The sequence below is a fragment of the Centruroides sculpturatus genome, unplaced genomic scaffold (assembly GCF_000671375.1).
Source record: "Centruroides sculpturatus isolate CEXI.00-Female unplaced genomic scaffold, Cexi_2.0 scaffold1281, whole genome shotgun sequence".
NCBI classification, from domain to species: Eukaryota; Metazoa; Arthropoda; class Arachnida; order Scorpiones; family Buthidae; genus Centruroides; species Centruroides sculpturatus.
In genome coordinates, this window is record NW_019385390.1 from 224,327 (window position 1) to 240,359 (window position 16,033).

The 16,033-nt window shown below is 27.8% G+C and overlaps 1 protein-coding gene across 1 annotated transcript; it reads right to left on the minus strand.

The window, feature by feature from the left end:
• Window positions 1-957: 957 nt before the first annotated feature.
• Window positions 958-11,928, minus strand: LOC111638445 (claspin-like). Its single transcript, XM_023384153.1, has 15 exons — window positions 11,919-11,928; window positions 10,744-10,766; window positions 10,329-10,669; window positions 10,191-10,246; window positions 9,598-10,107; window positions 8,755-8,853; window positions 8,038-8,237; window positions 5,227-5,360; window positions 3,988-4,097; window positions 3,457-3,562; window positions 3,289-3,388; window positions 2,823-3,022; window positions 2,622-2,743; window positions 1,574-1,695; window positions 958-996 (listed from the first exon to the last, which is right to left on the minus strand). The coding sequence occupies exons 1-15, from the start codon at window positions 11,926-11,928 to the stop codon at window positions 958-960; spliced, it is 2,172 nt and encodes a 723-aa protein (XP_023239921.1).
• Between the last annotated feature and the right edge of the window lie 4,105 nt (window positions 11,929-16,033).

Below are 16,033 nucleotides of genomic sequence, written 5' to 3' on the forward strand. Positions count from 1 at the left end.
TATCATGCTATTCATGAGTTTGGCCAGCCCATAATAAGGTAGTCAGGTGACAAGAAATAAGGAACAATATAACCAAATTGACAAACTTGTGAATATTTCAAAGTCAACCATGAATCCATGAATCCTCCAAAATGGTATCTTTACTACCCATGCTATCCAGTTATAATGCCCCTCCCCTTTTATTTAAGAAATCTGTTTCCTGTTAAACGGCTTCTACTGTACTATTTTAGATGCAATTTTTTTGTTTTTACAGTAGAACCTCGATTATCCGGACCTCTATTATCCGGATTTTCGATTATCCGGATTGTTCAAAATAAACAAAAATTTTACGAATTTGCCGATTTGCACTTGGTGAATTACGACACTGTTTATGTACGTGATGGAATGCATAACATTTTTTGTTTCAACAACATCTCACCCGGCACAGTGGTCGTAAACTCTTAAATATATTTTGCGTCGTAATAAAAATATAACTTGACATACGTATTTATAAATAATTTATATTCAAATTACATCATTTCTGTGACCAAGGGCATCATTTCTGTGACCAAGGGCAGCGTAAGGCATGGGCAACGTGGGCCATTGCCTATGTCTTTGATCTCAGAAATAGGATATGGGTCACACCCTATATATCATATCCATTTAATAATGCATGTTTAAACATTATATTTGCAATAACTGTTTTTAAGATACACAACACAACAGATGGTAATGTAAAAAGGTAAATTAATTAAAAAATATGGGGGTACTAGATATTTTTTAATCTCAAAGTGGGCAGTGGTCGAAATAAGTTTGAGAACCTATGATGTAGACAAAGAACAGACTTTCTGAAATTTCTCCCGCAGAGGAGAGGGAGAGGGTAAAGTATTACCCAGAATTTAGCTTCTACTGTACTATTTTAAATGTGGCTTTTTTTGTGAGAAATCAAACATGTTTTCAGACCCATCTAAAAATTCTCTAATTAGTCTGGGAAGAGGATGAACCTAATTCTTGCACCTGGTAAAAATGGGTAAGATTGGCTATAATCTAATAATCTTAATTTTCACTATTGTTACTTTTTGCCCTAGCAATGCCGGGCTCATCTGCTAGTTTTATGATAATACAATTTTGCACTGCAAGGTATAGAAGTGATAATTAACAAATATATATTAATAACCTACTTATTGAATTATATTGATCTGATTAATAATTTTGTTATCAATTACAATAATTTAGCATTATAAATAGTAATATTAATAAACTGTAATACAATTAGGAACTCAATTATACAATTTTAAATTATTCATTTATATTTGAAATAAAGAGTGAAATACTGATAATGACAATTATAGGCATTAGCTATAATATACTGTATATATAATATATTATTAGCTATATAATAATTTTATTTATATTTTTTTTTATTAATTAACATGTTATGAAATTATTATTACAAAATCTCTTAATTTTTTTAACAATAATTTTATTTAATATGTAATAAAATTATTATGTAACTCAAGTCCATTTTCTCATAAAATTAATTAAATTATATGACTTAAATTTTATTTATATTTAAACAAGATATTAATACAACCTGTTGCTCTTGAAACCATTTTTCTCTTTCATATCTCTTTATTCTCCAGATTTCATTACTTTCTTCGAATCCATCATCTTCGCCACTGCTCTGATCAGAATTTTCTATTGCAAGATTGTCATCTATAACAAGTAAAAATAATTTTAAAAGACTATCTTTTTTTTTCTTGTAAGTTGATTTAGTTAAATTGATAAATTTATCATCTGATCACTTCCATTGGGAGTCTGCTAGATCTGTAGTGAATATGAAAACAAAAGTTCTCTTAGTATCTACAGAATGATATTATCAAAAAGAACTTATAAGATCTATTATGCATTATTATAAAGATTGATTCTAAGAGTTTAAAAACAAAGAAAAGTGACAGACATGCTAGTATTCAAAAATCAAAAAACTCAAGTAAGCAAGCCTGTTAGAATAGTATAGGAAATATTCCTAAGAGGCAGGAAAACCTTTGCAAGACTTCAAAAACATAAAAAGGCTGAAAAGATGAGAAAATATAAGTTTACAAATCCTTATACAAGTGGGAAAAAAGTCAAATGCAAAAAAAATAAAAAAAAAAAAAAAAGAGATGAAAATTCCATTTTATTTTCTGAAACAATCTATGTTCAAAATGTTGCCATGCTTTATCAGAAGTTTTCCTACAAAAATTGAAATGACTGTAATAGATTGAATATGTTTTCTAAAGTTGTAAAAACAAAGAAATACCAAAATCAAGTTTGCAAAAGAGTTAGAAGCACCATGAAAATCATTTTGTGGTGCTTATGCAAAATAAAAAATTATCCATTATAAAAGTTGTAAGTTTTTTATTAAAAGTTTTCAATGTAAGTGCTCTTACAATAAATAATCAAATAAAACCTTAAAAAGATTAATGATGTCACTTTGAAAAGCTGCAAGTTGCTATCTGCTGCTTTGTTGGTTTGAAACTTTGGCTTAGCCATTGTGTACGGGAAGATAAATTTGTGTGAATTTATCTTCACACAAATTTAGCTTTTTAAAATTTAATTTCATCTGTAAAAATTATTTACACAATATTAAAAGAAAAATTGACCTATATTCTTCCAACGAAACTTTCTTTGTCTTCCTTGACCATCGCTATGCAAATCTCCATCAGGTAAGTAACGCTCTTGTAACAACAATAATTCTCGATTATCTTCGTCCAAAACTGCTTTACTAAAAAGAAGTTAAGTATTGTTTGAGATTATTGAAAAATCACTTGATAAAAATCATTCAAATGATAAAAACAACATACTGGTGTAGTCGTTCCACTTGATTTTTCAATTCTTCTTCTGATAAATTCTCATCAGAGAGCAAGTTAACTTCCTCAAATTCATCATTGTCATCCTCATCATCCTCTTCTTTCTCATCTTCACTAGCATCACTTCCTGATAATTCTGCTTCATCTTCAATAAATTCCTTTCTAATTCCACCACTAAATAAAGGTATAAATATCTATATCAATAAATTTTCTGAAAATTTAAAAAATTAATATCTTTATTGTAAAGTATGAAAAAATATTAAAAAACTAATTTTTATTGAAAATGCAACCTTTTAGAATCCAGAAAACCAGTAAATTTTTCTGTGGTATCTTCTTCCATTTCTTTTGTACTCAATTTATCATCATCATCATCATCATCAGAATCTTCTTCTTTATTTGAATAATCATTTAAGTCACCTTTGTTTATGCTGAAGGATTTTTCAGATCCAGAATCATCAACCACTAATTTATTCCAATGCTTTTTCTTTTTTCTCTTATAATTAATTTCCACTGATGAATCACTATCCTCACTTTCACATATATCTTTACGAGAATTATTTCTACAGAAATAAAAAAACATTATAAAAAATTTTACCTTTTTACCAAATTGTTTCAAAAAATACCTTACCTATTTTCAAATTTTCCAGAACAGAGAGCTAATAATTCTTGCATATTTTGTGAATTTGTTTGTGAAGCATCAGTTTCTTTTGTATTCAGCATTCCTTCAAAAGTATCTAAAACATATATATATATATATATTTTTTTTTAATTTTAAAATTTATTATTTTNAGCCAATCCACGGAAGAGTTTCAAAACTACTGACATCGCCAGATCTGCGTCTCCATGACAACGTCCGTTGGTCATTTGAAAACAGGAAAAGCGCAGGAAATCGTACATCCTGATGATTTATCTCGACAATCATATTGCAGTGAAGTATTAACAAATTGCCTGTTGTGGTTTTCTAATTAATTCTACTACCTAGTAATTTAGCTCTTGAATAGTATTATTTTTATTGTCCATTGTAAATATCAGATTTTTCCTAATGTTAACAACAAAAATCTTTACTTTCTTAAATGCATATTTTATGAAAAAGCATAAAGAATTTTCTCAAAATATATGAAAATTTATTATTTTCCTAAGAAGCTATACAAAGACTTACCAGGAAAACTACCAGAGCACAGTGATAATATATCATTTTTTTTAATAGGCAAGGAATTGCCATCCAAAATATCTTGAAGACCATTAGGAATTCTCCCTTTATTTGTTAAGCTGAATGCAATTTAAGAATTAAAAAAAAAAACTTTTTTTAATGTTAAAAGATAAAGTATGCAATGTCAGATTGCTCATAACTTATTTAAAACTTTTATCCTATCATAACTTACATCATTATATTTTTAAACTTTTTCTTTGTAAGTATTATGATACATTTGCTTAACTTATATCACTATGATGTAAACTATCAAATGTTATACAGGGCGGGGCAAATAAAAGTGGCCCAGAGAACCGAGTTCCAGGGTACAAAGAAACACAGCAGAGGAAAAGAAATACAGTACTAACCTGACTATAGCATATGTTGAAAGTGACCACCATTCATCTCTTGGCACCTTTGGGCCCTGGTCAGCAAGTTGCTGAAAGTGGATCAAAGCTGGACTGCTGGAATTGCTGCTATCTCATCCGAAATGTTGTGCTGCAGTTCTTGAAGACTATGAGGGTTGTTGTGATACACCTTAGACTTGAGGGCTCCCCACACAAAGTAATCGCACACTGACAGATCAGGTGACCTGGGTGGCCAGCTAGGGCCGTGATCAGACTGACCTCTGCTAACAACTCTGTCAGGTGTGAAGATTGTGTAAATGTGCTCCAAGGTTTGGCAGGCTGTATAGGCAGTTACTCCATTCTGTTGGAAGTAACTGTAGGTCTTTTCCTCCTCCATTAATGCTGCCACAAATGGTTTCAAATGTTGGCAATGTAATGTGCCAAAGTTAGCGTCTGATGAAAGAAGATGGGACCAATAATGCGATGTGCCCAATAATACAGGACCCAAAGATGCCAAGAGATGAATGGTGGTCACTTTCAACATCTGCTATAATCAGGTTAGTACTGTATTTCTTTTCCTCTGCTGTGTTTCTTTGTACCCTGGAACTCGGTTCTCTGGGCTACTTTTATTTGCCCCACCCTGTATTATGCGTATAATACATAATATCATACTTTATTATAATTATAAAATACTGTGTGCAAATGTTAAAAATTAGTTATTTAAAGTAAATAGTTTAACAATAAGTAATTCATAAAATAGTAAAAGTTTTATAATTAGAATTTGAAAGTTTGAAGTTATTTAACATATTTTCTATTACAATATTTAGTTCTGTAAATACCAGAACTAAATATTCCCACATACTTATTTTCATACTGAGATTCTTCGTCTGACAAAGCTAAGTGAGAAAAATCTTCAGCTGAATCAAGACGTAGCATTTCACTTTTTTGTTCACTAGAAGCAGTCACTTCATTTTCTTTTGTCTCTGGATTATCTTCCTAATGTAGAAAAAGTAAAATAAATAAATCGTTATACCAGAACACAGATAGAGTAATAGATATATTGCGAGAATTGCTATTCAGTCAGAATTCTTTTACAAATTTTCAGTCTTGATTAAAATGTAATATAAAAGTAATTTTGATAAAAAAGTAAATTTAATCTTAAGTTATTACAAAATATGATTACTCTATAAATTGATACATATAGTAGAGTATTTTAAACATATAAAAATAATTTATTTACTATAATAATATATTTCTTCCTGGATCTAGATTACTTTTAATATGTATAAGAATATTTGACTATAAACAAAATTTTCAGTTTAATGTTACAAAAATCCATGTAAATAAAACTTTTCAATATAATGATTTATTTTTATTGTTTATCCAACGCAATGTAGTGCAACTTAATGATCACTTGGCTTTCTTTCACCTTTATTCTAGTTTATATTGAAAAGTTTTATTTACATAGTTGATATTCAACTAGAATAAAGGTGAAAAAAAGCCAAGTGATGGTTAAGTTGCACTACATTGTGTAGGATAAACAATAGAAATAGAACACAACAACACGGTTTCAAATTGTCAAACATAATGACTTATTATTATTTTTATTATTTCTTTTAATTTTTTTTTACTTTTGCATACTCGCTTTATCTATATATAATGCTCATTGTTCTCTTCAAGCATTAATTTTTCATTTTTCTTTCTTTTATAAACTAAAAATATCATTCAAATTTAATCATTAGCTACATTCTAAATCAATCTTGAATGTAATAATCTTATAAAAAATAGTTCTTGTTTAACATCAAAGTAAATAATTAAATTATTTGATCTCTATTGATTATTAAGATATTTATAGCAATATGTTTTCTTTAAAAACAAATTTCACTTGAAAAATTTTGTTACATGATAATTTTAACAGAAAAATACATTAAACATTTTCTCAGCCATTTTCATGTCTTAGAACAGAATTCAAAATAGAAATGCCACAGAATGTAAGGTACAGAATAAATTTAAGTATTTAATTGTTAGCATTGGAAAAACTTTTTATATTTTGTCAACAATTAAATATTTAAATTTATCCTGAAGTAGTAAAAACTTTGCATTATTATATTAGTAATATATTTTTTGATAGCACTAAATCACTACAGCTTTAGTTTAATAACTGAATTGATAATTAAATTTTAAAAAAGTACGTCACTCAGATTGAATTTTTTCAAATTCTACTAATATTGCTTTCAATTTTTTATTGTGTAAATCTGAGTAATAAAAATTAAATGCTACCAAATTTGTCTGAATCTTTGATCTATTGTAGTTCTAGTGATCCTGATCAAAAGTTTCCATAGGCACAAAATCAAAACATGACAGTTTTAGAACTATTGAGTCCAAGATGCAAAAACAGCATAATTTGCATATGTTGTGAGACAATATTTTTCATTTCAAAGTATAAAATGATGTTTTCAAATATTGATGTTTGACAATAGATTTATTGGAGTTTATACATATTTCCCATCATATTTGTTATGACAAGAGATAGTGTAAAAAATATCCTTCATGTCTGAACAGTCCATTGTGTTTTCCAGTATTTTCCTCTTCAAATATTCAAGCCATTTGCTATAAAAGAAATGCTTCATAACAAATAACAATAAAAACACTTCTATCTGAGATGAAACTAATTCAGCTTGAACAACACCTTAAATAAGTAGCTATTTACATTTGAAACAATATTTCAAACTTTTTTAAAAAAAACACTAAGAATGTTAATTAAAACTAGAAGATTTGAACTGAAAGTTCAAATCTTCTACTTTATATGTTCAACCTGACACAGATCTAGGAAAAGGATTGAAAATGTTTTGTATGGATCAAAAATGTTGCTGGAAAAAGTATTTAAGATGTTGTTCAAGTAAACTAACATATCTTGATATGGCTTTCAGAAATTGTGATATTTCAAGTTAATATAAGTTCAAGATATATCAAGTTAATAATTATTAATAAGGAATTATCAATTCTTTCCTCCTTTATTCTATCTCACATAGATGAGATCATAAATAATGTAAGATACAGTTAATACAGCCTTTTGAGCAAGTCTTTTGTGAGAAGGGCACTTAGCAACTACATAGCAAAGTGTGATGTACCTATTAACACAGTATGAACCCAAACAGCACAAGAATCAAACTTTCATTATGTAATACATGCATGATTTCCCCAAAGAGAAATACAGATAATATCAAACATCAATAACATTTGAAAACATCATTTTGTATTTTGAAATAAAAGATTTAAGGCTTTGCAACACATGTGCAACTTACATTGTTTTTGCATATCTTGGATGCTTGATAACTCAAAAACTGTACATTCGCTGATCTTGTTCCTATGAAGACTTGATCAGGACCCTAGAGCTACAAAATATCAAAGATTCAGTCAAATCAACAAAGACCCATTTCCCATAAGATTTATATGGAGTCCTTTGAGAAAATTAAGTAAATCTTTATATATTGTATTATATTATTACTGCAATGAAAAAAAGAATACATAACTAAAAGTATCTTAAATGGAGCCCAGAGCCTTTTAATTTATCTTAAAAATAAGAATTTACAGGCAGAAAAAATATAATAATAATATGTAAAAAAGTTAGTAATCTTTAAGAAAATTATAAAAATAATAATGAAATTCCTACCAAAAGTTTATTGTATTGGGAATTTAACAATGAACTTTTGAACCAATCTTCACAATCACTTTCAATATGATGGCGTTGAAAACCATTGTATTTGAATCCACCTCCAGGTTGATAAGGAGGTAAAGATCTACCAAACTCAAAGCTATTATCCATATTTATGGTATTATCATTGTTCTGAATTGGATTTGGTGGATCCATATCTGAAATTTTAAAATATCAAAATTAAAATCTTTCAATGTATAAGTTACAAACATATGTATTGTTATATTACTTAAAAATCAATCTTTATCCATTCAAATTAGTATTAGAAAAATCTGAAACTTATTATTAATGTAATGTTTCATAACCTGAAGTTTCAGTGAATTATACAAAGAATCAAGTAAAATTTAATTAATGTGCATTAATAACAAAGGTTACAATGTTCTGGAATCATAAAATTTAATGTATAACCAAATGATGAATTTTACTAATCATCATTAGGTTATACATTCAAAGTCAGTAACTGAAATGTTTATTTGTTCCTTAAACTGTTTGATGAATATTAAAGGTTTAATCTTAAATTGAGTTATTTAATTTAGCTGTTAATTTTTTCTATATATAAATTTCTAACAAATTAAGTTATCTACTGCATATTCAATACTTAAAATCATTACTTTTGTTTTATTTTAAATATTTAAAATAGTGATTCTTAAATAATAATTCTTCATAAATTCCTACCATGTTCTTTTGGTTTTTCAATTAATTTCTCTTCCTGATCATCTCCAAAATTTGAATATAATGTTCCAGAATCTAAAGGTGTTTCTGCAAAGAAACAAACTTTTGAATAAATTATTATAAGATCTCAAAATGATTCTTCTGAAGTCATAAATTCAAGAGAAGTGCAAATTCAGAAATGGAAATAAATCTGTTTATTAAATTAAGGTTTCAAAAGCAGTAACAACCATTCTAATAATCATCATCTAAATTTGAGTTAATTATTACTTAAGTTTCCAACTATTGAAAATACAAAAAAAATTCTAATTATGAAGTTTTGTAGATTGAGAAAACAACTCTCATCTAAAACTTACAAATTTAAATAGATGAGAAGTAGGTATCTTCTTTTAAAGTAGCTTTACGTAAAGCAAAACTTAATTTTTATACTTACAATGTGACTGTTTACTTTTATTTTCTGCAACAAGCATAACTCTAGTAAAGCCTTGCACTACTGTTATTCAATAAATTGGCTACATATTATACAAGTATAATATACATATTTATAATGTACAGTACATAACAGGATTTTGTTTTATGTAAGGTTAGTTTCACTCAGCAATTTTATATTTGAATTTTTCTCAATCTTTAACATTTAAGGACAGTAATGATTTAATCCCAAAAATTAAGTTAATAGAACTGTCAATTTAATATTTAATTTCATTTCCATTTCAAAATTTATGGTTTTCTTAAAGTGTAACATTCTTTTTAGGTTCAGTAACTTTTTCATATTTAAAATAATAATTTCACCTTCTGTTTCAAGAAATAAATGAAATTCAGGGAATTCTTTTTCCTCTGTGTCTCCATTGCAGGTTGAATTTTCATTTCCAATTTCCAAATCTTTTGTTTTTTCATCAATTTTCAATTGGGTAGAACAAGTTTCTTTAGAGCTGCTCTTACAGTTAATAAGGTCATATAAATCTGGTAAATCATCACTATTATCATTGTAGTCATCGTCACTTTTAAAACAGTTGTCATCATTGTTACCATCTTCATCATTGTCATCATTGTCGTCATCGTCATCACCATCATCATCATCATCTTCAGCTTCATCATCCACAAAAGCAGACTTTTTCTTTTTTCTGTACTTTACACCACTGAGTTCTTGTTCTTCTTCAGAATCTGTACCTTCATCATCTGCTATTTCTTCATCAGTATCTGTCTGATCTGTTAATTCTGCTTCACTTTCATCAGACCTATCATTTTCAAATCCTTCTTCATTTTCAAGTTGATAAGTTTCCATTCTTTTCTTACATAGTATTTCTTTTCTTTCCTCCATCTTGATTTTCAACATTTCTTTTAGTTTCATTAATTTTGCACCTTGATAAATATATCATAAATCATTTTAGAACATAATTATGTTATAAATACCAGACCATTTTATTTGTATATATAAACATTACCTGGCATATCAAGTTCCATCTCTTTTGTATTCTCAAACGCTATTTTATTTTCATTGCTATTAAAAAAGAAATTTTTTTTATTAATTAGATATTTTGTTTTAAATATTAATTTTAAATAAAAGAAGCACTTTAACAAACCTTTTCTTAACATCAGGAATGACTTTCTGAGATTTTTCAGTATGTTTGACAAATTTTTCAATAAAACATTCAAGATTAGATTTTTTGGGTTTCTCTTCTCCAAAATTGATAACAGAATTTGGAGATCCGCTTAGCTGAGGAACGTAAGATCCAAATTTTTCTTTAAGTTTCTTCTTTATCTTTATGATGTGAGAGACACAAACCTCATCCTTGTCTCTCATGTTCATTTCTGAAGAATCTTTGTTACCTTCATTTTTATCAATCAATTCATTCGATTTAACTAAATCATTATCAAATTCCAAATTCTCAGTCGTTTTAGTTACTTTTTCAATTTCTTTATTCTGAATTACTTTGAAATTAATTTCATCAAATTCTGTATCCTTGTTTCTTTCATTAAATATTTTAAGATATTTACTTTGAAGAGGGTTTCTTTTCTCCCTACAAAACAAAATTTGAACAAATAATAAATATGATATAGAATATAAGTGTGTGTGTTTTTTTTAATAAGTTCACTAAGGCAGTACTTCTGTCTTTTTAAAATACAAGTCTTTTATATAAATAAGACACAATATAAATAATCAGTATTAAAATAAATTATAGTTGCATCTTAGTTAAGCCTACAGATATAAGCTTAGGTTGGAAAAATTTGCCAAAATGCAAACATCCTGTGAAATTGGGGAACATTGTCTACCTTGTTTCCGACCAGTTCAGTCACTTGTTACATTCCTGCACGGTTGTGTTGCAGCAGTTTGGTCTCTTTTACCAAACCACTGTTTCAATTTTTATGGATAACCAAAACTGTCCTTAATAAGAACCAAAAAAGAAAATCCATTTTTTATTTCAAAACTCTTTTCAACACTTTATAATGGGTGAAATATTGCAACATCATGAATTAAATTGAAAGATTAACTTGTTCTTTCCACAAAAAAATGGAAATTAATAAAATACATTTAAAATCTTTTTCTGAATTTTCTTGATTAAACAGCTAAATTATCATCATTTTATAGACATATTTTTCTTAATATTTTTTTAAGAAAAATTTGAAAAATAATCAAAATGCATCTATTTTACAATAAATTTTAAAACATCATAAAAATATAATTGTGTTTTCAAAAAAAAAAAATAATAATGAAAAAGTCAGTCAAAAACTCTAAAAAGTTACCTTCTTGCAAAAAATTGGTACATTTTTTAAATAATTTTTCTGAAAAATTTGCACAACTGTTGTCTTTGTAAAGAAATTTTGCATTTTCAGATATTAAAAAGTCTGTTAATTAGCTCTTCAAGCTAAAAATATACTGTAGGTTGTTCAGTGAACTCAATTCTACCTTCATTAATTACTATATTACATAAAGTATATGCTATCTTGTGATAATGATAAATAATTAAATTAGAGCATTCTTTTAATTAAAAAAAATGTTTACATTAATTTATTGGTTTAGTGTTGCATGACAAACTATACAGTAGTCCATTTTAATTATTTGTAGATTTTATTTGAATTTTTAAAACTATGTGGTAATATCAATATGTAACCAGTTCAAACACTGTTATTTTCTAGGAGTTATCGCATCCACAGACTGCAGATCCACTTACCCAGATTCATTTTGGAAATTATATTTCCTCCTCAGTGGGCTTTTTCCATATAAGCTAAACAAGGTACATTTTTTCAATATACTAGTAAACACATAATATTTGGTTTATATAATACAAGCATTATATAAACCTAGAGCACCAACAACAAAGAAAGATAAAATTAATAATATATTTAAAAAGGCAAATGTTATATACAAATTTAATTGTGAATGTAAAGAGCCATCCACTTACATCAGAGAGACAGGGAGAGTTACATGAAAGAATCAAGGGATATGTTAGAGCAAAAGCATGATTATAAGAATTTGAGTGTAACTAAACATTGTGTTGGGAACAGATATCAGATTAATACATTAAGGATTGTTCAATTAGAGAAGAATATGATGTAGAGAAAGTTATATGAACACTTAGGAATAATTAGAAATTAAAAACTTTTAGTATTATTAATGAATGAGAGTGACAGAGTGAATCATGGAATTGGTTTGTGGCTGATGGGGCAGGAGGGGCGATCTTCCAGTTGTTGTAAGAGTGTTGGTGAATGATGTAGAACAGTGTTCCGCAACCTTTTTCTACTTGCGGCACACCCATGACTCAACACGGTACACCAAAATGTTATTCCCTTCAAAAACGTATGATATGATACTATTAATAGAATTACGTAATGCCACTAACCTATTATTATTGTTATTAAACAGACATTAACACCTGTGAGCAATTTTTTTTACATATAATTTCTTAGAATACATAAAAATCCGTGGCTTGTAATAAAGAATAAACAAATATCATCTTATTTCATCAGTGCTGCGGCAGAGAATGAAATATAAACATAAGAAACACAACAACTGTGATAAAAATATATAAATAAAATTTGAAATTAACAGAATATGTAAAAGTTTACGTCACACCTTTCACCATGTGACAGCACATCAGTGTGCCGCGGCACACCGGTTGCGGAACACTGATGTAGAAGACAATAAATGACAGAAATAATGGCAAGGACTGTGTATAATAAATATTGTTAACAAAAAGAACACAAGCATTACAATATTTGATGCTAGAATATGTTAATTTTTTAAGATTTAAAAAAAATTTTTTAAATGTTTTTTAAAAGAGAAAAAATATGATTTTAATATGAAAGTAGTCAAAATAATTGGAATGTTGAAAAATTGAAATAACTTTTTATAATTTAGTAGATATATGATTGTAAATTTAATATAATTATTGTATATTTACTAGTGTATCAAAAAAGTGTTTGTGCCTTGTTTAGCTTGTATGGAAGAAAATCCACTGAGGAGGAAAATATTGCAATTTCCAAAATGCATCTGGGTAAAATAAAGTTGATTGGCTAGTAATTACAGAGTCTGTGGATGTGATAATTCCTAGAAAATAATGGTGTTTGAACTGGTTACAAATTGAGATTAAAAAAATGGAATAGAAGCAAAAGAAAAATCATATGTGGTAATAATTATTAATTAACAAGACTATGTCTTGCTTATAAAATTGTACTGCCCGATGTTCTTATGTTCCAGCATAGAGGTATGAAGGAGTACATGTCAAGAGTTGATATTTGGCACATAGTATTAGATGCCCAAATAAAAAATGCGCATAAAAAAATCCAGACTCGTAGGTAGTCAGGAGACCGAGAATCGAGTCAAAATAAAATACAAAATGGCGACCCTCTTCTACAAACAGGCAAAACAGCCACCTCACCCCACCAAATTCAGGTAGGGGAGAGTACCACACACAGTCATTCTAAGAAGTGAACTCTGACCTTAGGACTAAACATGTAGTTTCTTCTATGTTAAATAAAATTTGTAATCTAATTTTGTAAATTTGGGAGTGCTTCAAATATGAGGTAAAAACGGTTTTATGTCGTTACAAGTGGGTTTTTTTTTAACATTATCTAGTATAGTAAAATCGTAGGACCAATAAAAATTTGATGTTATATTAGGATTGTCATTACATCCAATGACGTTATAATTGGGTTAAACTGTATATTGTTTGTGCAAAATAAAACAATAATTTTGGATGATACAATAGCCACGATTATTTTTTTTTCAAAAACGGGACCTTTTCGTTACACATTGACAAAAATTCAACCCGGGCCTACACACAACAAAGAGAAATTTTGAAATTAGATAGGTTAATTTCATCAAAGATGCATCGTGGATGATCTCATGGTTGTGGCCGGCAAAGTTTGAACGATTGCACCCAAAAGCAGCGATATCAAAGAAGATATCGCTGCCTTAAAGTAAAGATATTCAGATCAAAACTATATACTCTATTTCTTTGATTCTAAGATGCAACATGATTTTGAAGAGAATGAGAACGAGACCTGCCTTGAGCATCAAAGTGATTCTGTCTCTGAGACATAGTCATGTCCCAAATATGGTTTTGCCATTTTACTTGTTTATTCATAAAATGTTTTATTTTGTTTGCTAGTGTGCAATAAATTTCAAATTTCAGGGAAATTTCTGGTTCTGAAAATCTTTTGTACCCCTGCTTATTTCTAACTAAGAATCAACCCAAAGTCTTTAATAGAGAAAAAAAACATAATTTTAACCTATTAAAATATTTTAAAATAAAAACTATAAAACTATTCAATTCTTTTATTTAAGTTAGGAAATCAAAATTGCTTTGAATTGCTTCTGGAGAACCAGTATAAGNAAAAATACGTACAATATTTTTTTTATAAGTTGTTATTTGGTTTTAATAGATAAAACAGTTTTTATATAGAAATTAATTAGTCTTTGTAAAAAGGGCTGGAAGAATTACAATTTAATAAAAAGTAATAATACATTACAAATGGATACGAGTCCACTTTTCACTACTTGCCATGTCCAATCACTGGGAACAACTATTTCCATCGCAAAGGTTGAGAAAGGCTGTCTCTGCGATGGAAATACTTGTTCCCAGTGATTGGACATGGCAAGTAGTGAAAAGTGGACTTGTATCCATTTGTAATGTATTATTACTTTTTATTAGAAATTAATTAGATTAAATTTAATTTACAATTATCTACATTGCATGAGCACTCATCCAAATAGATAAACCATAATTAAAGATTTTGTATTAACAAAATCAAAGCACAGGTTTAGAAGATACCTTTTGATAATTGTACCAAAAGAGGGAAAAAAAACTCTACTTTTAAACAACAGATTAATTCATTGATTTCAAAACTTGCCATTTTTAATCTATGAAAAAGCAATTATTTATTGTGATATTAATAAATAATTAATTTTTAAAATCATATTTTTGAAATTAATCAATTTTTAATCATATTCTTAAAATATACGTTCTCTATCTCAAATCAGTAGTCTTGTCCCTGTACATCATACTTTTCCTGATAACAACAGAGTCATGGCAGTCATCTATGTAACTCCATTCAAGGAAAAATTTTGGAATTGAATTCATATGACTTCTGGTCTAGACCAAAAGTTCATAATTAGTTAATTGGGACTTCCTGATCCTAAGCTTTCCAAATCTGTACTTGACTTTCTAACACTATTCTTGAGATTGAGGAAGGACAGACAGACAACAGTGAGAATTTATAAGTCTACAATTTCAAAATTGCAACCCAATCAAAGATCATCCAAGAGTCATTCGTAAAATCTAAATAACTTATCTGGACATTATTAATATTCAGAGGCAGAAGATCAAAATTGTTCAATAGTAAGAAACAAACAAAAATTTTTGTAAAATTAAGATCAAGCTTTAGTAAAGATCAATAGATTACATCTGGATCATTTTAAAGTATATTATAATTGCAATTGATTCATTTAAATGATAAAATATGCAAATAATAAGATATTGAAATGTAATAATGAGGATGATAAATAATGGAATTTTTATTAACATAGGTTTTTAAAAATAAGTGCAGACTTTGGCATCATAACTTACTCATATTTTATTTTACCAAGTTAGTCAGTTGTCATAATTTATAGATGTTCAGTATCTTAATACTTCTTAAGTTATTTTGTGTGATCATTTCTTACATATTGTTTCACAACAAAGTGTTACTACAACTTTGAAGAACATAAATTTCCTAAAGTTGAATTGTTATAATTAAAAAAAAGTATTCATAAAAATTCTTTAGGTACAGTTTTAGATTTTTAAAT

Bases quoted from the DNA above. Each gene is read 5' to 3' on its own strand.
- LOC111638445 (XM_023384153.1), bottom strand. The intron at 10,670-10,743 runs GTAAATATCTTA...AAAGTAATTCAG, and splicing joins GAAAAGAAACCCTCTTCAAA to AATAAAGAAATTGAAAAAGT. The intron at 4,098-5,226 runs GTATGTGGGAAT...AATTGCATTCAG, and splicing joins GAATCTCAGTATGAAAATAA to CTTAACAAATAAAGGGAGAA.